The sequence below is a fragment of the Suncus etruscus genome, chromosome 3 (genome assembly GCF_024139225.1).
Source record: "Suncus etruscus isolate mSunEtr1 chromosome 3, mSunEtr1.pri.cur, whole genome shotgun sequence".
Lineage (NCBI taxonomy): Eukaryota > Metazoa > Chordata > Mammalia > Eulipotyphla > Soricidae > Suncus > Suncus etruscus.
This window is the reverse complement of record NC_064850.1, coordinates 7,553,453-7,577,877: the sequence shown is the minus strand read 5'-3', so window position 1 is coordinate 7,577,877 and position 24,425 is coordinate 7,553,453. Positions and strand designations below refer to the sequence as shown.

Below are 24,425 nucleotides of genomic sequence, written 5' to 3'. Positions count from 1 at the left end.
AACAGAGGAGGAGGGAAGACAACATTGGTGGTGGGAATGCCCCTGATTCAATATCACTATCTTCCTAATATTACTGTGAAAGATTTGTAATCCACTTTGATTTAAAGAAAAAAGAAAAAAATACATTTGTTTACACCCAACAAGCCTACATAGTTAAATTTACATATACAGATATGCTCAAATACTTACATACTCCAGCACTGACATCTTATATAGATGTGCATACAAATATATATGTACAGTCACACAGATATACACTATATATACCCTTATACAGACACAATCTTACACTGGCATGCACCCAGATATGTTCCCATTTACATGCTAATATACAAATACACACCTTATATAGGCATGCATCGACACATGTTTACTCATGTACACTCATAAATACATGCACACTATATACAACCTACACTTACAAACACCTTACAAGAGTCTGAATCCACGCACATAAGCACACATATGCTTCTGGAGAAGCAGGGAAGCACTGAAAGAGGGAGGGCCCAGACCTTTGAAGGGTCATATTATACACCTTAACTTATGCATGTGGTCCTACTGTTCATCCTCTTACAGTGGTCCTCAAACTATGGCCCACGGGCCACATATTGTATTTGTATCTGTTTTGTTTCTTCATTGCAAAATAAGATCTATGTAGTGTGCATAAGAATTGGTTCATAAGTTTTGTTTTTACTAGAGTCAGACCCTCCAATGGTCTGAGGGACAGTGAACTGGCCCCCTGTTTCAAAAGTTTGAGGACCCCTGCTAGAACTTATTTGCATAAAGTAAGTGATGTCATCTCACATGTTCATAGGTGTGAAAAGCCTTTGGAGATGATTAAACATATTATAAAACTATGAGATATAGTCCTTCATTAGGCTATAAATTGAGCTCGCAAGTTTACCATATTTTCCGGCGTATAGGACGACTTTTGAAACATAAAAAAGTCAACCGAAAATTGGGGGTCATCTTATATGCCGAGTATATCCAGAAAAATGTTTCAATATACCGCTAAATGAAAATTGTCTGAATATTGCCACAAAACAAATTTTCCAACTCGATCCTGCACCAATCACTGCAAGGCTGCTCGGACCACCTCTCTAACTCAGCCCATCCAAGCAGGCTTCTGATGCATGCAAAGTAGACAATGTTCTGGACCCAAATCTACACTGTCAAAAGCCTGCTCAGATGGACCAGAGTCAGAGAGGAAGTCTATGACAGTAGAACCTTTGAACCTTTGCTGTTGTGATTGTCTCACTGTGGTACATACAGTTGCAGCACAGGAAAGTTCTGTCTGATACAGCGAATATAGGTCTAAACCTAGGTTTTAACTGCAAAATTAGGGGGTCGTCTTATATGCCCAGTCATCTTATACGTCGGAAAATACAGTAATACACCAAAAAACCTAAATAAATTAGGAAGTAGGTATATCTTACGTATTTGGGGTTATCTGAGAAATGCATTGTGTTTGTATGTGTGCAAGTACTGACATATATATATATATATATATATATACATACACACATGCAATTATATAATTATATAAAATTTACTGTAAACTTAAAACAGTTTTCAAAAGTACTGTTGAGGAAAACTAGCTCATTATTTGTAGATCTTAGGATCATGAGATTCTCTTTCCTGGACACTGGCAATTCCTTTCATCAAAAATGGTCAAATTGTATCACAATAGATGTTAAATTTCTAATTTTAAAATCATTTCATCTACTTGAAAAGGCAACCATGGTATATGAGAATTTATAGATATTGAACATGATAAAAGTTATGATATCAATTATATAGAGATTTCTGAATAGACATGTTTATTCATTTAGTTATTGATATATTCAGCTAATAAGTGAGTTTGTCCTAGGTGCTGTGCTGGGCAAAAAGGGACCAATAGTGACCAAAAATTTACAAAGGAGGGTTGGAGAGATGGTACAAAAATTATGACCTTTACCTTCCATCCAACCTACCCAGTACAATTTATGGCACAGCATATAATCCCCTGAGAACCCAGAGGTGGCATTAAGTATAGAATTAGGACTAGCCTCTGGGCTCTCCCATGTATGACCCACCATCCCTCCAAAGAAACAAAATAAAAGTAAATTTAAAATTGACTTAGATTCAGTTTATAGAACTAACATTACAGCAGACCAAAATGCATTAATCATGCACACACATATTAAAATCGCAACTATGATAATGGCTGTGAGGAAGAGATAGGCAACATAAATTTATGTAACATAGATGACCTACTTAGGCCAGGAAAAGATTCACTGAGGTCTTATATAATTAAGATATAGATATATGTAGGTTCCAGTGAAACAAAGAATGAAAAGACAAATTGGAAGGTCCCTATGGTATGAGAGAACGTGTTCCCTACAGGTATAAGAGAAATCAGTGTGGCTATCATTGTGGTTCTCATGGGAAGGAAAAATGGTATTGGATTAACACAAGGATAATGGGAAGATACTGAACAATTGCCCCAGGTTTCTGGTTCTTAGGGGCCCCTCAGAGAGTTGTTCTCATTAGTTGAAGTATTTATGCACATTCATGAAGGCCATTGTTGGCTACTCATGAACTTGTGGAGGGAGGGTTATTCCTGGCCATGTGCTCACATACTTTTTCAGTTGCATGCTCTCAAGTGGTTTTATTATTTGGTTGTGGTATTCACACATACCTAATTGCAATGTAGTCAAATTGTCTATGGCACTGAGAATCTCAGATAGCAGAGCTGCCAAGATTGTACTTAGTTATGTGATAGCAGTGGGACTGTTAAAGTTACACTTGCAAAGCAGGTATTTTAATCACGGGGCCATCTCTGAATCCACAATCTTGAGTCCACTCTCCTGAGCTATTACAGCCTGCTTTAATTATTTTGTCACTTGATTATTTTGCTTTTCACATAGAATTGAAGTCTTCCATTTTTTGGTAAATTTATTTAATAGTTTTTGTTGTCATTCATATTTGTGTATTAATACTTTATGTATCTTGAAGCTCTTTCATTACTTGAATATTATTTGGGAGCAGTATATTTTAAACAAGTGACCATTGATTATTTTTCACTATAAAGGTTTTTCCTCTATAAACGTTGTTTTTAATACCTACTCATTTTGTATTAATATAATCATACTTTTTCTTAGGCTAAGTGTTTAGTAGTGTATTTTACCTATAATTAAGTAGTAGACTATCAATTTTCTTTTTTAAAGAGATCAGTATGAAACATTTTCTTAATAAATGTGTTTATTCCATTTACATTGAATGTAATGCTTGAAATTAGGGTTAGAAGTTTGTGATTTGTTTTCTATTTGTCCCATCTATTGTTTGTTTTCCCTTGACTTCTATTTTGGGGTTATAATTATTCTAATCATTATTATTACTATTACTGATGTTTCTTTTGTTCTCTTTTTGCCAAATATCTGTCACATTGGTTTTCTGTGATTCTACTGGTGGTGATTTCTCTGATCTTATTCTTAATGTCTTTGTTTTGACTTTTAGTTTTTGTTTCAGTTGATTGATATTTTCCACTCAGTGTTTAAAAAATATTATTCCATCTTTTTCTGACTATTTTGGTTTCTATCTGTATGCTATAATTATTATCTCCTTCCCATTCTATCTCCCATCTCCCTGATCACTTATAAGTAATACATTTTTTCTTTGAATTCTTTAAATATTTTTTCCATATCTAAAAATTTTCAGTAGGTTTATTGTCCTCTTCCTACTGTGGCTTTGTGTTAGTTTAGCTTGCTTGAGGATTACAGAGCTAAAATTGTTATATTAGCCTACTCTACTGGGAAAATTTCAGGCGTTTATCTGAACAACATTTGTGCTCTGTTATTGGTTTTATCTCCTCAGACACAGTTCATTATATTTTAGACCGCTTGTTATGTTACAGAAGATATTTTCAAACACTTTTCTCTTTATTTCAGTTCTTAGTAATTAGCATGGATGTGATTTAAAATCTTTCTCTTTACTGAAATAACATGGGTTTATAGCATAATAGATTTAAAGTATACATCCCCATAAATGAACATTAATGAAAACAACTAAAATACATAATTCACTAATTCACTTGCTGTTCATTTATATCTATTTTATTAAAGTATCTATGCTAAAACTGTCTCATGACTTTTTGTTTTATTTTTTTACTTTCTTTTTTTTTTTTTCCTGGCAATACTGTGGAATGCTAGTGGCTGTTCTGGCTCTTACTCTGTGTTGGCAGTGGGGTAGAACCAGACTGTACCCAGAATAGAAATTGGGCTTCATGCATGTAATGTATGTACTAGTCATCCGAACAATTTTTTCTTTAAAATGATTTTATTATTTTAATATCATTAATTTCACACATAGTGAGCGACCTTTTGTGTCCCCCCCATTACCTTTTTATAATTATTTATTCTTTTTCCTTTTTAAATACTAGCCATTGTGTTGCTACATTAAAGAGGTTTGGTTTCCATCCATTATTTATTTATTTGTTTATTTATTATTTATTTATCTATTTTGGTTTTGGGGCCACACCCAGTGACACGCAGGGGTTACTCCTGGCTATATGCTTAAAATTGCTCCTGGCTTGGGGAACCATATGAGATATTGGGGATTGAACCCAGATCCTTCCTGGGTTAACTGTGTGCAAGGCAAATGCCTTACTGCTGTGCTATAGATCCAGTCCCATCCATCCATTATTTTTGTTCTGAGAAAAGCTGCATTTTATTTTACCATGTTGCTAAATTATTTGGAGATTATGATGATCTTGAAGAAACTTAACTTTAGCATTTTTTAACATTTGCCTCCTATCTTCATTTTGACTATTGGTCCTAGACTTTTTTTTTTTAATTTTTTTTCAGTTTCTCCGAACTCATATCCTGTGTAGGCATAAAGATAGACATAAACAGTTTTATGGTGTTTCATGTTAAAAGAATTTCTCCCTAGATTTCAAGCTGCTCTGGCAGCTCCAAATTTTGAATGTCAGCTCTTTAGCCTTGTAAGACTTTTGTGTATGAGAAGCATCACCCCATCTACTTTATAGACTGGAAGTTTCTCCATGGGAATAAACAGTTCAAAGTGTATCTTTCTTAATGTGGTTTCCTTTTTAAGGTCGGATTTTTTCCAGTCTATACTTGTCACACATATCTTTTTTTTTTAAAAGAAAGCTTCTGAGAGTAAAAAGATATTTCACAGATCTAATTTATGCCATCCTGACAACTAACCAGAACAATGTCTTTGACTTAGTAGCTAACTTATAAATGTTGAATTGCATCATTATTTTTTAATATCTTTAATTAAGCGCCATGATTATAAACCTGTTTGTAGGTGGGTTTCAGTGATTAAAAAGTACACCCATTCACCAGTGCAACCTTCCCATCACCAATGCATTATTATTTTTGTAATGATAAATTATGATTTATATTTTGGGGGGTTTTTGGGGTTTGGGGCCACATCTGGCAGTGCTGAGGGGTTACTCCTGGTTCTGTGCTCAGAAATTGCTCCTCGCAGGCTCAGGACTATACGGGATGCTGGTAATTGAACCCAGGTCTGTCCCAGGTTAACCGTGCAAGGCAAATGCCCTACTTCTGTGCGATAGCTCCTGCCCCTATGATTCATATGTTAATGCAAAATCTCTATTCATAAGTTAATTTTTCTTTTTTATAGTATACTGGAGAAATTTTGGGTAGATATTTTATATATTTGGATATTATAAAATTTGTAAGCTTTTAAGCTCAATAGATTTTATTTAAAAGAAAGTTTTATTTCATAACATTTCTGTTGTAATGTTTTATTTTTAACTCATCCATTAATATATTTACCATGGAATCTACAAAATTACTAAGCTACTGCTGTAATATTTTAATAAAGGTTGATATTTTTGCATCATTTCTCAGTTTTGTTTTTGGGCCACACCTGGCAGTACTTAGGAATCATTTCTTGTGGGGTTGGGGATCCTATGGGATGTTGAGGATCAAACTCGGTTCGGTCATGTGCAAGGCATAGTGTTATCACTCCATCTATGTCAACTCTTATACCTAAAGCAAAGCCATATCTTCCTGCAAAATAGATCAGAGCAATTTCTTTGGTTCAGAATAGTGGCATTTTCCAAATTATGTGAAACATGTGGCTGATAGCATATTTTAATGATTTCATTTTATGTGACTGCTTTTGGGGTCACATCTGGCTGTACTTAGGGCTCATTTTTGATTTGCACTCAGGTATCACTTTGCACAGATTTTAGGGAATCATGTGGGTATTGGAGATCAAACCCTGATCAGTGATGTGCAAGGTAAATGACCTACAAACTGTACTATCCAGTTTCTGAAATATTTTATTTTGGCAAAGAACCCTTCCATATTATTTTAAGAGGTACCAAGGCATACCTAATGGATAAAAAATTTGTCCAAATTTGGCTTGCCTAAATTACATTAACATTACTTTTTTTAAAGGTCATCCATGTTTTCCTCTTTTATTAATTTCATTTACCTCTTTTATCAAGTTTCATATACTGAAGTGACTTAAACTGAAGTGACTATTAACTGAAGCAAAATAATCAATGTTTTATGAAGAAAAGAAAATAGCTGTGTTTTTTTTTCCCAGTGTTAAATCTGAGGGCTCCCTGGAGGAAGAAATCAGCAGTATTCTTATTAGTTCTTTACCTAATTTACATTAAAATAGTCTTCAAAGTAACAAAACAATCGTCTTTAGTGCATTTATTCTGGCTGAATAAGAAAATGTATTTAATTCATAAATAATTTACTAACTTATAGTAAGACACCAACAGCCCAATGGAAAAAATGCCCCCAAAAATTGGGACTAGAATAACTAGATAATATACTATTCACAAATAACTGTATAAATAATTAACAACTTCATCAGAAATTTAGCCACTGAAAAATGTTTTATTTACTTTCATTGAGATAGCATTTATTTATACAATTGTTTATTATTTATGGTTATAATTTAATGCCTATATTTCACAGCCACCAGCTCAGAATGTGATTCACAGGTAAAGTGCATGCCTTGTATGAGTGAGACCCTAAGTTAAAACTCAGAACTGTAGGACAAAAATGTGTATCTTGTTAGATATATTTGAAAATGCATATTTTCAACTCAAGAGATGGCTTTCTCTGAGATATGAACTATTTCTGCTTGGGTAAATGTACACTAAGACACAAAATACCCGTTGTAAGTTTTTTTAATGTTTGTTTGTTTACTTATTTGTTTGGATGTATGTTTGATTCTAATCTATATAGCTGTAAAGGTAGATTATTTTAGGTTATAAATGCTTGGGTCTAGACTGTAGATAAACATGGAACTAAAAGGCTCTTCAAAGTGATAAAGTGAAGATTTTCTTTTTCCCTTCATCGGTATACTTAAAACCTCTGCAAATTTGTCTTTTCTGTTTCCCCAAATTTCTTTCACGTGACTCCAGTCTAAATCTTAATAAATCGACCTGTTTTATATATAATTACTCTAGCCAGTACTATTTATTTAACCACATTTTTCATATAACTTAGAGTATACTTACATGTAGAGTTATAAATTGGTTTATTTATTTAATAATTTCTTTTGTTTTGGGGTCACATCCAGTGATGCTCAGGGATTACTACTCCTGGCTATGTTCTCAGAAATCTCTCCTGGCTCAGGGGACCATATGGGACGCTGGGGGATCGAACGCAGTATGTCCTGGGTCAGCCACATTCAAAGCAAATGTCCTACCGTTCTGGCCCCAAGTTGGTTTATTTATTTATTTTTTTTGGTTTTTGGGTCACACCCGGCGATGCTCAGGGGTTACTCCTGGCTGTCTGCTCAGAAATAGCTCCTGGCAGGCACGGGGGACCATATGGGACACTGGGATTCGAACCAACCACCTTTGGTCCTGGATCAGCTGCTTGCAAGGCAAACACCGCTATGCTATCTCTCCGGGCCCAAGTTGGTTTATTTTTAATGGAGTTTAGTTTGCATTCAAAACATATTTATTGCAAATCTCAGTTGCTTATCCCAAGCTTATCATATCTACTATATCTAAGAAGCATAGGTTTTATTATTTCTGTTCTAATAAATTATAGTTTTATTTGCCTATATTAATTAATTTGCCTCTTTTGATGACATCGATATGGTCATAGGCAGGGGGTTGAATTTGTCTTTGATTATTTGAAAAAGGTACATTATTAAATAAAACTAAAATTCTTCTTTTCTCTTTCTCTTAGAGTCAAGTTTCTTATTGGGAAATGCCCAGATTGTGGACTGGCCTGTAGTTTATAGTAATGACGGATTTTGCAAACTCTCTGGGTATCATCGAGCTGACGTCATGCAGAAAAGCAGCACTTGCAGGTAGGCATAGAACTATTCAGGAATATTTTCTGAAGTTTAATGAAATATGAATGTGGGTAAGAATTTTTATTTTATTTTTCTTAGATTACACATGAGTGAGATTATTCTATAGCCTAACATTCTCCTTCTGACTCATTTTACTCAGCATAATTCTCCCCATATTCATCCATGTATAGTCAAATTTTATGACTTCATTTTTCGGGACATTGGTGGTGGGAATGTTGCACTGGTGAAGGGGGTGTTATTTACATGACAGAAGCCCAACTACAATCATATTTGTAATCAAGGTGTTTAAATAAATATATTACATAAAAAGAATAAATGTGCTAAAAAAGAATTTTATACTTTTTAAATTTTAAACTTTTTAAACTATAGTTTTAATATTAACAGTAATATTAGGTTGTTGAAGAAGCTAATTTAAGTTTTTCTGTAAGAATTTTTGCAAAATTGAGGCTTTTTCATGTATATGTAAGTTTTTCATTTTATTAAATAAATATTTTTGTCACCCATAACCTATTATGAACCAGGAACTATTCTTTTTGTTTGTTTATTTGCTTTGGTTTCTGGGCCACACCCAGTGACGCTCAGGGGTCACTCCTGGCTCTATCTTCAGAAATCACTCCTGGCTTGGGGAACCATATAGGACACCAGGGGATCGAACCATGGCCCGTTCTGGATCAGCCGCGTGCAAGGCAAATGTCTTTTGCTGTGCCACCGCTTCTGCTCCTTGAACCAGTAACTATTCTAAGTGAACATAGTAGGTCCTGCTTCATCAGGGTCCCAAGGGCCGCGAGTATCTATCTCTTACATCTGAGGCAAGAAAGCCTCAAGTTCTTATGAGCCTCATTGAGACCAGGGTTCAGCAGGGGATTTCCAGCTCCAGGACTTCTGGGTGGAGGGGCTGGGGCTAGAGAAGATGGAGCAGTCCTATGCTTTTCTCATAATTTTCTTATATTTTCATATTATTAATTTCTGTTTCATGAATCAGTAAAAGCCATTCAGACAGAAGCTCAAAGAAACAGGAGGGAAAAAAATCTATGTATGCTTAGTATGTAAGCTTATGAGTTTTGGAAACACTGAATTCAATTGAATAAGGAAATAAATTATTTGACATAGAGGATAAATGATAAATAATTCAAAGAATTTTATTGATTTTACTTATTTGTTTTTGTTTTGGGACCATAAGTTGTGCTCAGGTCTTACTCCTAGTTCTGTACTTAGGAATCACTCCTGATGGTGTTCAGTGAACTACAATAGGGTGTCAGGTATTGAGCCAGCATTCACACAGCCACTTATGTGAAAGGCAAGCGTTTAACCCTTGTACTATTTTTCCAACTCACTAATTATTATTATTATTATTATTTTTTTGGTTTTTGGGCCACACCTGGTGATGCTCAGGGTTTACTCCTGGCTATGCGCTCAGAAGTCGCTCCTGGCTTGGGGGACCATATGGGAAACTGGGGGATCAAACTGCGGTCCATCCAAGGCTAGTGCAGGCAAGCCAGGCACCTTACCTCTAGCACCACCGCCCGGCCCCCCAACTCACTAATTTTATTGATTGTAATAATGACCAATTTTAGGCAAACATAAGAAACTAACTTCAAATTAGTGCCAGCTTGTGTAGAAAGATGTGACATTTTATATGCTGAGAAAAGAATCACCTTTATACATAATTTGCTTTAGTAATTAATGATCAAACCAATAGTAATATACATTTCCTTTTAAAATTATTAAGATATGATTTTTCATATGAAAATTTTAAATAATATAATTTACAATACCAAGAGGCTGATATTAATTTGTTCTGTTTCCCTAAGTTCTCTTTCTTTTTCGATTCTACCTTCTTCCATTAGATCAGGTACATAGAATCATCTCAAACAAAATTATGAATATTTTTATCACTAACTGATTGAACTATCCCTGTGTTTTGCTTTAAACTTCTTTTTTCCCCTTTCATGCTATCTCCCTATCTCCTCTACAGTTTCAGGATAGTTATAGTCTATCTTTCTAATTCACCTTCCACTTGCTTATTAAATATACGTATTCTTAAAGTAATGTTGCTTTGTACGACTCTTTTTCTTAAGACCTACTTAAGAATCTGGGGATAATATTTTTGGGTTCTTATTCTTTTGGCTCAATTTTATGCTTTTGAGATTTTTATGTTACTACTTCTGATCATTGGATAGTGAATGCTTCAGTGTTTCATGGTGTTTATTTTATTGATCGATTTTTATCCTAGACATCAACTCCAGTATCTGACACTTTATGCCTCATACACATTTCCTTATGGTAGTGTGAAAGATGTTGTCAGTGGCTCAGAAATAGGCTTGCTGGTTGATAAACTCTAAGTAGAATTTGTAAGTGAACTGCTGTCAGACTGCTGCCCACAGTGACCTTTAGTTTCCACACTTAGGAGTCAGGAGTGAGAGTTTTAGTTTTTCCAGATCTTTCTACTTCATAAGTAGAGTTACTTACTTCATAAGTTAAGTTCCTACTAAAATGGGATATTTTCTATATACCAATTAAAACTTCAAAAGTATTCTTCTGATAAATCAGTATTCCTAGAAATTTCTATTTTAGTCTATTTTAAGGTCTGATACTAGCTTTTTCAAACTTTGAAATGGTTTATTGTTATTTAATGTTATTTAATGTTTATAGGTTTTGTGGGAATGACATTTAAAAGCTTCTGATCTTATCTCAGAGAGGATAGAGAAAAAACCACTTTAGCCTTTTATCTTTTATTATCCTGAAAGGATCAACCATATTTTTTGTTTAAGATAGAGGCATGAGAATAGCCATCCCAGAGGGTATAGGTGGAAGGATTGTAGTTGATGTATGAACTCAAATACATTTTATTTTTCTTAAAGTATAGGACCCAAATTAAAATCTGTCTAAAAATTGCCTGTTAATAAAGCAGTTATAATATTGGAAGGAGTTTGGGGAACATTCATTAGTGGAGGGGGGTTGACACTGATGATGAGGCTGATGTTGTAACATCGTATCCCCCAAACTCTAATCTGAACACAATATTTAATCATGGCATCTAAATAAAGCTATTTGTAGGGGCTGAAGAGACAGTACAGAGGGTAAGGCACTCATCTTATACACGGATGACTTGGGTTCAATTCTTGGCATCCCATGTAATCCCTCACGAACTGCCAGTAGTGATTCCTTAGTGCATAAAGAGGAGTAACCTCTGAGCATTTTGGGGTGTGGCCCCAAAGTAGTTATTTTTTAAAAACAAAAAACAAGTTACTGATAAAAATAATATTCCATTGGGAATCAGCCTACAAATTAGATATTAGAGCCGTGATCTTGAGACACTATTGGATTTATTTCATAAGCAGTTTTATTGAGATGGGACTTGTTTCCTTATCAGTGATGGATGCCATCACGATAGTTTCTCTCATGTCTAGTGTCTTTCATTCAGAACCAAGAACAAGTGTTGGATGCTTCAGAGATATATAGTGCTATTTGTAGTTTCTCTTAATTGCACATCATACATATATCTTTATAACTTTAAATACTTTTAAACCCATATGTATTAGCAGATTATTAAAATTCCTGTTTACAAACTCCTGTGCAAAGCAATTTTGATTTATCTGAAATGTAGCATCTCCTTCAGGTTTTGAAGTTGGTTAATTAAAAAAAAACTTTGTTTTTTATTCTACCTTCTCCTCCTTATTGTCATCTCTATTTTGAATCCTGAAATTTTCAGTCACTGAAGTTTGTGGGGTTTTAGTTTAGGAACATTGCAACCATTAGGAATAAGACAGGTTTGCAGGATAAGATTATCCATATTTTGATTTATAGTGTTTTTTTCCTCCATTGAGTATCTTTGTATTTAAGTATTATAGATAACTTTACTTAAAATAAAAAAACTTTTTAATAAAGTGGGGCCCGGAGAGATAGCATAGTGGCATTTGCCTTGCAAGCAGCCGATCCAGGACCAAAGGCGGTTGGTTCGAATCCCGGCATCCCATATGGTCCCCCGTGCCTGCCAGGAGCTATTTCTGAGCAGACAGCTAGGAGTAACCCCTGAGCATTGCCGGGTGTGGCCCAAAAACCAAAACCAAACAAAAACAAAACAAAACAAAATAAATATAAACAAAAATAAAAACTTTTAATAAAGTGAAAAATGTAAGAAATAAAATATAATAATAAGGTATTTAAAGGGTATTTAAAAATATAAATAAAATATAAAGGGTATTTAAAATATAATAACTGAAATTAAAATGTTTTTTTTAGAACAGGTGATGTTAGCATTGGGAAAGTTAAACTCATGAATGGTTATAAAATTTTCATAATTTTATTGAATATTGCTTACTTTTAGTTTTTCTTAGAAATTTAGCTGAACCATACTTGTACTTCTTTAAATATTTTTATTATGTCATGGTAATTATAAAAGTTGGTTATAATAGAGTTGTTTCTAGTATAAAATATTCCAATATCCATCTCACCATCAATGTCCCAGCTTCCTTACCTCCCCTCACACTACTGCCATGACAAGTGTAAACAAATTTATTTCATATTACTTGCTTCAACAAAACAAAGAAATGACAAATGACATTATCAGAAGAAAAAAAATATAAGTAAAATTGTGATGATTGCTTGCTTGATGTTTTTACCTTCTGTTATCATAGTAGAGGGCAACCATATGCACCATTAGTGAGTGCAATACTCAATATCACATCCAAACCCTAAGTCAATGATAAAAGTATCAAATGTTCAATTTACAACAAGCTATACACATAGGGGACCTGTTACACTAGGTGTCCAGGGAGCAAAGAAGGGAGATAAGGGATGCATGCTAGAAACAGGGGTGGAAGGAGGACAACACTGATGGTGGGAATGGCCCTAATTCACTGTTACTATGTACCTTAAGTATATCTGTGAAAGACTTCTAACTCACATTGGTCACAATAAAAATTATTAAAAATAATAAATCTCACATCTTAGAAAGCGTCTCCTATCCTTTAAAGGAGCTCTTTAAACACTTCTTAGAAAACTGGTTTTAAAGCTGTGGTGGATTCCCTACTCATCTCTTAAGCACTGAATTGTTCTTTCAGATCTGAATTACAATTTAGCTGGATAGAGTACTCTTGGTCAAGTGTTCATTTTGTTGAGTTTTTGTACTGTATGTTTCCATTCTCTTCCGACTTGTAGAGTCTCATTTAATAAGACTGCTGTACATCTCATTGGCTTTCCTTTGTATGTGAGATCTTCTTACGGTATTGTCTCCAATATTTTGTCTGTTATCTTTGGATTTTTGTCACTGAAAGTGTAATGTGTCTTAATATTTTCCTATTTAGATAGATTTCCATTGGATACCTCTTAAACTTTTCAAGTCTGAGAAATTCTTACTAATGATTTAATTGTTTATAGCTTTTACCTTTTTGTTCTACAGAGTGAGACTCCAATAACTCTTATATTGCCCCTCTTGAGCTAATTTCATTGATCTCTGGTATGATGTTCATTTATTTTATGACTTTTCATTTTCTGTTGTTTCCTAGCACTTCGTTTCAGTTCAGTTTAGAGTTCTTGATCTTTTTTTTTTCAGTTGCTGTTGCTCTGTTATTCAGAGCTTTTATTGAGTTTTTTTTTTTAAAATACCACCTACCTTGCTTTTTATTTATCTGATTTCTGATTATAGTAGTTTTTTTTTAATTTTGACTCATACTTTCTTGTGCTTTGCCAGTAATGTGTGCTATCATTCTTTGAGCTCATTGAATATAGTTATAGTGTTACTGAATACAAAGAGGCTGTACTGAACTGCTTTTTATTATTTATATATTTGGTGATAATGTTTTTGCTCAATGATTTTCTTCACTGGTGTTCTACCATTTTTGCTGTGCTTGGGGTGAGTCTTTGTTGTTAGAATTCATGGAAGATGAGAGGCTGGAGGATGCTCCTTTTTCTCTGTACATCCTTACCAAATAACAAAACAAAACATCCTCAAACAAACAAACAAGCAGTCTCACCAAACTTATGATAAGTATGTGATTTATTGAGTGGATCTGATAAAATTTCAGGAGCTGTGGTATGAGACCTTAACATGACTTAAGTCAAGGTGTGCAGGTCTGCTGGACTCTTCCCGGAAGGGAAGGAGTCTACCTACCATTTAGTAGCAGGACAAATGATGTCACATGAAACAACCCTTAGGCAGGGTGATGGGACATCAAACTGAATTTCAGTTGTATTACTTTTTAAGTAGAAGTTTACATCAATTTCAAAATTCTTAACTTATTTCAAAAATCTTATTAGAAGGGATTAAACATTTTCTTTTACCAGCATTTTATCATGCCATATATACTTTCTATTTTTCTTTTTCTACTTCCTATTTATTTCTGTTGGCCAATTGTGAATATTATATTTCAGTTTATTGAACCATACAAACTGGCTTTTAGTTAATAAGACTAAAATGGTATTCTTTTATTTTCTTCAACAGTACAAACATTTAGTTAGACTAATTACCCATATCTTTTTCTTTTTATTAAAGTATTTAGGTTAAAAACAAGTTGATAAAAGCTTTTTAATTTAAAACATTCATCTGTTTGTAAAATATATTATTAAACTAATAGTGTGTGACAACAACAGTATTTTTTAATGTCATTTTTTAGATAGATCCTGAGCGTCATGTGCTAGTTTGTTTCTAAGATTATGGAATTAGAGTCAGTCACTTATTCTGTCACTTTATTTTACTACTATAACTATTATTAGAAAAGTTGTTTTTGTTTGTTTTTGTTTTTTGGAGCCACACCCGGTGATTACTCCTGGCTATGTGCTCAGAAATTGCTCCTGGCTTAGCGAACCATATGGGAAGTCGGGGGATTGAACTGTGGTCCATCCTAAATTAACATGTGCAAGGCAAATGTCCTACCACTTGCGCCACTACTCTGGCCCCTAGAAAAGTTTTGATAAAAGCATTTTTAAATAGAAGTACCAGATATTCCTTTCTAATAGAGAATATGTGTGTGTCTGAAAGTGGACAATATGCTCTTGCCAGCCCCTTTGACGTGCTAGAACGATCCAGGGGGTGGTAATAACCTTGGGTACTATTGGTGACAATATATCTTTGATTACGGAATAAAAGTTTTTTTCCCAGGGGAAATGTCAAGTATTTTATTTTCTAAAATGGGTGTGGTAAGCCAAAATAGCTTGGTCATCTCTGATCTAGACACTATAACAATCAGTTGAACAATGCATCTATTTTTTTTAAATTAAAAAACTTTTTTTTTTACTTTTTTTATTGGGGCCATTCCAACCACCAGTGTTGACCCCTTTCCCCATAGTTCCCAGCATGCATCTAGTACCTTAACCCTTAGCCTCCTAGATTGCTAGTGTAACAGGTCCATTTTGTGTATAGCTTGTTATAGGTCAGGTCTCTCAATTCTACTCTCATTGACATTGGTTTGGGTATTTTGGGCTGACCATTTTTATTTTTAATTTCCATTCTATGTTTCTGGGACTGTTTGGTCCCTGGGTCTCATCCACTCATTTTTTTTTTCCTTTTCTCAGTTTGTAGGGAATGAGGCAGTACCAGATGATTCATGTTCTATGGTTCTTTAAAAAGAAAAAATGGGTGGGGTGCTCTATCTAGAAGCTATAAGTATAAATAAGATTGAAAGAAAGAAAAATAGATTGCCATTCCTACTCGAGGTCCCACTCTCTCCTCCCTGGCATATGCCCTTCCCTCTCCTCTCCCACTCTGCCTCTTTTTGCGTCCCTATTCTCTGATCACTCTTCTTTCACGTTCTACATTTTGCTGACTTCTAGTCAAGTTCAGTTACCTCTGTTCTACATTTTGTAAGGCCCATGACAATAGGTCTCAGTCTACAATTTCAAAGACTGTCCTCCTGTCTGCCTGTCTACCTAATTTCTGTCTGTTTTTTTTTTTTTTTTAATTCTAGAGATCCAACTCAGGACTCAAACACAAGTAACACACATGTACTTTCTCCCTGAGCCACATCCTAAGAAACCCATCATTTCTTCTCCTCCCCACTAAAACCTCATCCACACTGGCTGCTCATCCCTTGTAATGTCAGGCTGCATTGGCTGCTTTTGCTCTCATCCTGGAGAACCTCTAGAATGAGCAACAGCCTTAGTCTACTTTTATCCATAGTCAAAAGAAAAAAATTAAAAAAAAAGAAAGAAAAATAAATAAAGGTGGGGAAGATGTGTCAAGCATTTTTGTCCTTCTCTCTTTGAATAGGCACAGTAAACGTTGGGGAAATTAGAAAAACATTTCCTTGACCTCAGCGATACAGGGTGTCTCTCTACCCTTGAAACATACTGTCATGAGACTGATAGGATCCCGGCATGTTAGTTGTCAAATTCTAAGGTCTTTCTTTATGGTCCCAGGAAAAGTTCTGTTCAGTCGTGTTTGTCAGAGTCATTCTTCTGTAATTAGAGATCTTGGTTTTAGCACAGACCCTGGGGAAGGTTTTAATACTGCTCTGATATCAACTTGTGCCAGAGTAGATTCATATGACACCTGACGATTTGGAAGCAGCAACAACTTGATGGAAGAGCTGGCTGCCCTATCTCACCACCTAATAGTGAGATGAAATTAGAAGATTCTCAGTCACAGGATCTGTGCAAAATCCAAGATCACTAATTAACCAAGACTAATTACCACAACCTTCAATGAGCAGAACTTTTCCTAGGACCACAATGAACACTGTATCTTAAACCAGGCATCATATATTGATTATGACAGCCTCAGGACTTTGTAGAGACTTGGAGTGCTTGGCTAAGTTTTTTTTTGTTGTTGTTGTTGTTGCAGATTTTTGGTTAAACTTCTATTAGAAGTAATTTTATTATTATTTGGGTTTTGGGACACACCCCTGATACTTAGATTTACTCTGGATCTTTTGCTCAGGGATCATCTTGGTAAACTTGGTGCACTATAAGTGATTCTGGGCATGGAACCCAGGTTGGCTCTGTGCAAGACAAGTGCCCTATCCACTGTCCTATTGCCCCAGCCCACGATTTAGTAATTGTAATCATTTAGAAATTTTAGGAGAATGCAGAAATTTATTCTTTAATCTGTATTGTTTCAATGGTATATGTCTCCTTCCATTTGTATTACCTTCCATTAGCCACATTCTTATATATCTTAAGAAAATACCCCAAAATGATAGCAATTCCAATATTATATAGAAAATCTTCATTTATTATAGTGTTGAGCATAAAATGTATTACTTCAGCTAAAACCACATATGTTGATCTTAACACTCAATAGAAAATTGATTTTACTAAAACTTTTAACAATGGTTGTCAAAACATGGAAATTTTTCCTACTGCACTTTAAATGCTGAGAAGTGAAAATAACTGTATAACAAATGTTTTTCAGTTATACTGTAATATATAATAAGAAAAGGAAACTTTTTATTAAATTTTTTGAGTTCTTAAATAATATTTCTTATGACAGCAAGAGAGTATTTGTCATATCTCTTAGCAAGTGAGTATAAGGCTTTATAGGATTTTCTTATCTTTCATTTTTCACTATTATTATCTCCAAGCAATTCTCCAAGTTTATAAAGTTTCTTTTTTTGGGGGGACACACCCATTTGATGCTCAGGGGTTACTCCTGGCTATGTGCTCAGAAAAATGGTTCCTGGCTTTGGGGAACCATATGGGATGCCTGCAGATCAAACCGCTGTCCGTCCTAGGCTAGCGCTTGCAAGGCAGATGCGTTACCTCTAGCGTCACCTCTCCGACCCCAAGTTTGTGAAGTTTTATTGAAATTGTAATCCTTGATTGCAATTACTTTTCTAATTCTTTTGATAATGTTATTTTTATTAGCTTCTGACAAGATAGAAAAGGTCTCTAAAGAGGCAGCTGTGTCAATATTTCCACAGCTTTCTATTTCTTCTATAACTTTACTATTGTTCAATTTAATATCATCTTATTAGCAGTATTATAATTTTCTTCTCTTTGGTGTTCCTTCATCTTATTTTTTTTGCCAATGCCTGATTTTGGTTATTTATGTTTATGAAATGTCAAGTGAGCTTAAGACTATGTGACACATATACTATTTGTTCAGAGCTAGCAATAGATAGGTTATGACTAATATTAATATACTTTTAAAGTAAGATATCATTGATTATGTCTCTTTTTCTTACTAATGGCTTGTAGAATGAAGAGCTAAAGACAAAGGTAATACTTCACACAGTTATTTTAGTCAATATGCTGTGATAGCTGAAATTTGAACTGCTTGTTGGGAAACTGGTATTTAACTAAACCACAGTATTTAGAATTTGTGTGTATGGAAACTGTGCAAAGTGAGAACTGCATTTTCTATCTCTCTCAGTTAGCATTTCTTGGGTAAATTTTGAAGCTCACTTTTAGTAAAATGTTTAAAAATAACGATGAAAACATGTTTTTCTTCAGTTCATTCTGTGGGAATAATATATTTTGTGACTATACTGGAGCTCTTAGTCAAATGAATATACCATATTATTTTATGTAGAACCTAAAAAAATACCACTAAACTTAATTGTTTTTTTCTTTTCTTTCAGTTTTATGTATGGGGAACTGACTGATAAGAAGACCATTGATAAAGTCAGGCAGACTTTTGACAATTATGAGTCAAACTGTTTTGAAGTTCTTCTGTACAAAAAAAACAGTAGGTATCTAAAATACCAGTATCAAGGAAAACTCAATGTTTTGCTTTGGTTCATTGTAGCTGAGCAAGTACAAACAATTCATTGCTCCTTTTCTTTGTAGCGTTAGGAGAGGTTGTTGAAATGCTATAAATTAACAGATGATTCTGCCTATTGAAAGCAAACTTTGGATGAATGAAAGAAAATGTGGTACATTTTAAATGTGATTTTTGGGTATCAGAAAATTATAAACTTTTTGTAACTAGTGTTTCCACATTAGTTAAAAAACATCACGTTACATTACAAAAATGTGTTTATGTAATAATAATTGACAGGACAAAAATATTAGTTATGGTTAAAAATGAAAGGTATTTATGATTACCTTTATAAGATATACATGACATATGAAAATATATGTTATCTGCTTGTGGAGAATATTTTTCAATTTTTTTTTGCTGGACTCATATTTATGTGGGAGAGTGAGAAAGCAGTTATTCTATTGAAATAGGTCATTATGTCTTCTAAATTTATATTGATTGTTCTGAGCTGTTTTCTAGGCTGCAATTTGAAGCAATAAGCCTTCCAGAACATAATCACATATTATGAAATGGGCTGTATATCAACTTGGAATTAAAAACCGTCAGATGAAAACCCAACCAGTCCATTTATATCTCAAGTCTCTTTCCTATTGAATTGCCTTTGAATATTGGCTGATTTTCATTTACTTTTGTTGATTATTTTAAGACTCATTTTAAAAAAATTAACAAGTACTTCTGAAGTGAGGTCAATTTAATTTATAGCTAATGATTAATGATAGTAAAACCAATGATTATTCTTGGGTATATTGATGACGTCTAAATGACAGGAACACTGTTCAATCTGTGGTTGTTGAAGTTTATATTTATACCTTATGCTCTCCACTTTATTATACTTAATCTTTATGCAACATTTGGATTTGAGCTGAGATTTACCTTTATCAATAGACTACCTACTGTAGAGATCATAACAGTTATAGACACTGATTTTAATAGTAACTTTAAGTGAAGAGGCATGTTTATAGAAATATTTGTCCAAAGAATGTTTTGACATCTTGCTTTTAATTTTAGAATCAAGGAGAAATGTTATTTCTCTTTCATGTTACAATCATTGATTGACTTGTCACCTAGAAACCAATCCATTTTGAATTATATCTGTTTCTACTACTTCTTGTTTTACTACTACTACTAGTAGTCAGGCTGTAAGTGCCTTTTTGGGTATATTTTGACCTAAAATACATTGATATATACAATCGGTATATATCATATACATATGGCATATAACTTAAATTATATAAATATATAAATCTAAATATATACTTAGATGTGTATATTTATGTGTATACATACAGATCTAAATATACATCAATAATTTATAGTAGACAGATTTTCCAAGACCTTTCTTTATCTATTCTTTTGGTTTTTAAACCACACCCAGTAGTGCTCAGTGTTTTCTCCTAAATCTGTGCTCAGTGATTAGTCCTGGTGGTACTCAAGGAAACAAGTTTAGTACTGGAGATTAAACTCTGTTTGGCACATGAAATATAAAGTCTTCATTACTGTACTAACTATTGTACTAATTTCTCTCCACCTTGCCTTTTCATGTAAGGCTGTGCCTCCATAAATATCTTAGATATGTGTTCAAGTTTAGTAAATAATTTAAGAATATACCATCATATAAAAGTCATTTTTACTCTGAAATATAGGCAGGTTATTTATAATTATTAATTAATTTTTATTTTATTTAAAATAAAAAGTTAATTCAGGCCATAACTTTTGTTTCTTAAAAAATGTCTTAATGCAAATTGTTGAGTTTTTGTGTCTTTTTTTGGGAATACCCACAAGAGAATTCAGGGGTCTCGGTGCAAATCCTGGCAGTGATATGAGGTGAAGGGGCCATAAAGCTTCCGGAATCAAACCATAGATTTTACATATGCAAAGTATATATTCTACCACTTGAGTAACATCCAACCCCAATTAATTACTTTTAAATAATGTTAGGAGTAGCTTGACATTTCCATTTCCAGAAGTCTCCTTCAATGTTTCTTTGATATTTTGATTTATTTTTATGATTAAAATAAGCATCTGTATTTTGTTCACAGCTGTCTATTTCTTTACATATATGTGTGATCTGTCTTATCAGAGGCAATAGGAATTTTATCCATAATACTGTAGATTGGAATTTTTAAATATATTTTATAAATTGAATTGCATTGGGATTATGTCCTCTTTAATATGACGAATAGATTCATCCATTTATCATAATAGATTCTGATATATTTAAAAGCAGCTTTAAAATCTTATAAATAGTTAAAGAAATAGCTTTTGAATATCAGCAATAACGAATATTCTTGTGGCATTTTAAGTGTTAAAAAGGGCTGAATTGACAGCGCAGTGGTAAGGCATTTGCCTTGCACACAGCTGACTCAATACAAACCTCGGCTTGATCCCGGGCATCCCACATGGTCTCCCAAGCCAGGAGAGATTTCTGAGCACGTAGCCTGGAGTACTCTCTGAGCATCACCGTGTCTGTCCCCAAAACAGAACAAAACAAAAAAGGAAAATACACATACCTATAGCAAACTATATTCAAAATTGGCATTTGAATGCATGCCAAATCCTCTCAACAGTTCTATTTAAATAATTAGATTAAATATCACTTTCCAAGTGGAGAATAGCTGTATTTGATTCAATATGTATCATAATAGACACTGTAGTTTTTTAGTCTGTATGCTGTAGATCTATTGATCTGATTAGCAGGAGGAATATTTTACTATTGGGAAAATAAACAACAGTTCAGGAAGATGATTTTAAATGGCTCTCTTTTGGTTTTGGGTCATACCTGGTGGCACCTGGCAGGCTCGAGGGATAATATAGAATACCAGGAATCAAACTGGGGTCCATCTGTATTGGCCGTGTGCAAGGCAAATGCCCCAATGCCATGCTATCCCTATGGCCCACCAGGAGAGATATCTGAGCTCAGAGCCAGGAATAAGCCCTGAGCACTACCATCAGGTGTGGCTCATATCCCCCCCCCCCAAAATTCGGAATAGAAATGTCAGATGACTCAGTCATTCTACTTCAGAATATACTCAAGCAAAAAATAAAATCCACCAATTCAGAAAGATATATGCACTTCCATGCTTGTTGCACTATTATTATTTATTATCTTAATTTATGATGATGATGCAGATGCATTGTGTCCATCCCAGCAGTTCTCTGGGTTTACTCTTTGCTTTGTTTTCAGGGACCATCTGAAATGCCAGGGATAAAATCTGGGTTGGTCACATGTAATGCAAAAACCATACCTGCTTGTATAATTACTTCAGTCCCAATTGCAGCATTATTTGCAATACCCAAGAATAGAAAAGAACTAGCAAATTTAAAAAAATATCTGATATGTATACACAATGGAGTACAATTTAGTTATTAAAAGATGAACTATTCAGTGACATGGATGAACCTTGAGGATATTATGCTTAATTAAATAAGCCAAAGAAGGACACATAATTTCACTAATATGTGGTATAATTGAAAAGAGCAAACAGATGAACTAGGCAAAACACAGTGAGAATTTGGACTAATCAATTCTTACCAAAAGGAAATGGGTAATAAGAGTGGTAAATTTGGATAAGGGGACAAATATGTGATGAAAGATAGAATTGAACTCTCCATGGTGAATTTAATGTAGCATATACTCATAGTAATTTTCAGAGATGCATATCTGAAATTTATATGATGTTATGCCAATAAAGGTAAAATATAATAAAAATAGTTTTTAAGCACAAAGACAGAACTGATTAATTAAAATTTTAATAATCAATGCTCTTGAGTTTCTAGGGTCAATGGTTCTGTTTAAACTTCCCAAACTTCTCTTTTCCCATATCGAGATTAAAAATATTTTATGAGCCACTCAGCAAATGCCAGCCTATCTGTGGAACTGAGGCTTTTTGTCTCATCTGGGAAAAATATCTACCTGATATCTGGAAGTAATTTTAAAAACAACCTTGACTCTGTGCCAAAATGTGAAAAGTTGTTTTCATAGAAGGTGGAAATATAACATCATCTTTTTCTGCCTATATTTCTACAAGATCTTTGGAAACATATTATTTGTAATGTCTTCTTCTCTGTTTATGACCCTGGCACCTCAAGCTCACTGTGCTGGAACAGCTGCAGGCCATCAGTCTCTTAACGTCTGGAACTGGTGATTTGTAAAAGTGGGCACATCATTCAGTTACTGGACACACTGTGTAAAATAAGAAATCGAAAATATGGAACAAGCCTCTCTGGGAGATTGTGTGATGGTTTTTGAGGTCTCTGTCTCATTGTGTAATCCTTTTGAAAAAGGGTTATGTCTTGTCATAGGTCCCAAGGGTTGGAAAGGCCATGGTTGTCAGAACCAACTATGACAAAAATCTCTCTTTAAATTTCTGACTTCTTGAACCCAATAAATAAGTTACTTCATCTTGTCTAAATAGTAAATTCCCCTTTCTGGTGATACTTTCCATGAAAAATTTTAGCTTTCTTTATAGAGCTGCTTCTTATTTAATTTCTACTTGAGTGTACTATAGGTTGTCAGCTACCACTTAGAAGCTATTAATAGCTGTATATTTCACTCCCCTAATTCGCCTCAAAATTGAAATAAACTATACATTTTGAGTTTTCTTTTTATAGAACTGTGATCTGAAAAAATATGATGTAAAAATGCTGTTAATTCTAGTGGAACATTCCTATAATGTTCAACTAATATTGATAATATCAGAGGCATTCATTGTGTCTTTCAATATTTATATACAATATAACATTCTTTCACCCTAAAGCTATATTTTAAATTGTGGATGGTACAGGAGCCATTGTGTGAAGAACAATACCCAATGTCCAGTTTTACAATTTGATATATAGGAAGCAATTATTCATGAAGGTATCTGAAAGTCTCAAGGATTGGGGACATGGCCCATCTTTCCTCAAAGTCTTGAGGTAGAACTTTGCCAGCCAATATACATTATGCCTACTTGGTCCAAAGGTGAAATACAATTATGCTACACAACTATTCTACACTTCTAACAGATGAGAAAGAGATTTAAATTAGAAGTAGCATTTCAGATGTTCTAAGTTTAATACTTATCAGAGCCATAGATATTGCTGATGAAGTCAATTGAAGACACTAGAGCAACAAGGAAAGAGAAGAATGTAGGAGTGATGAGTCTATTAAGAGGACATTGATGAGTATCAACCATTTAGACCGTTTTGTTTCTTTGTGGAGTTATTCTAAATACTGCATATAAGTGATATTCTGTATTTATCCTTCTTCTTATGGATCACATCATTTAACATAATATTTTCCAGTTCATCCATGTTGCTGCAAATTGCATAATTGTATCATTTTCTACCACTATGTGGTATTCCATTGCGTATATGTACCACATCTTCATGATCTACTTCTGCCTCCCATTGATATGTC

General features: G+C 34.0%; 1 protein-coding gene across 1 annotated transcript in view; it reads left to right on the top strand.

The window, feature by feature from the left end:
• The window catches only part of KCNH5 (potassium voltage-gated channel subfamily H member 5), a 323,014-nt gene that overhangs the window by 33,491 nt on the left and 265,098 nt on the right, over positions 1-24,425 (top strand). The window contains exons 2-3 of the mRNA XM_049770324.1: positions 8,199-8,322; positions 18,846-18,952. Coding sequence (XP_049626281.1) covers positions 8,199-8,322; positions 18,846-18,952 — 231 coding nt within the window. The remainder of the gene's footprint in view (positions 1-8,198; positions 8,323-18,845; positions 18,953-24,425) is intronic.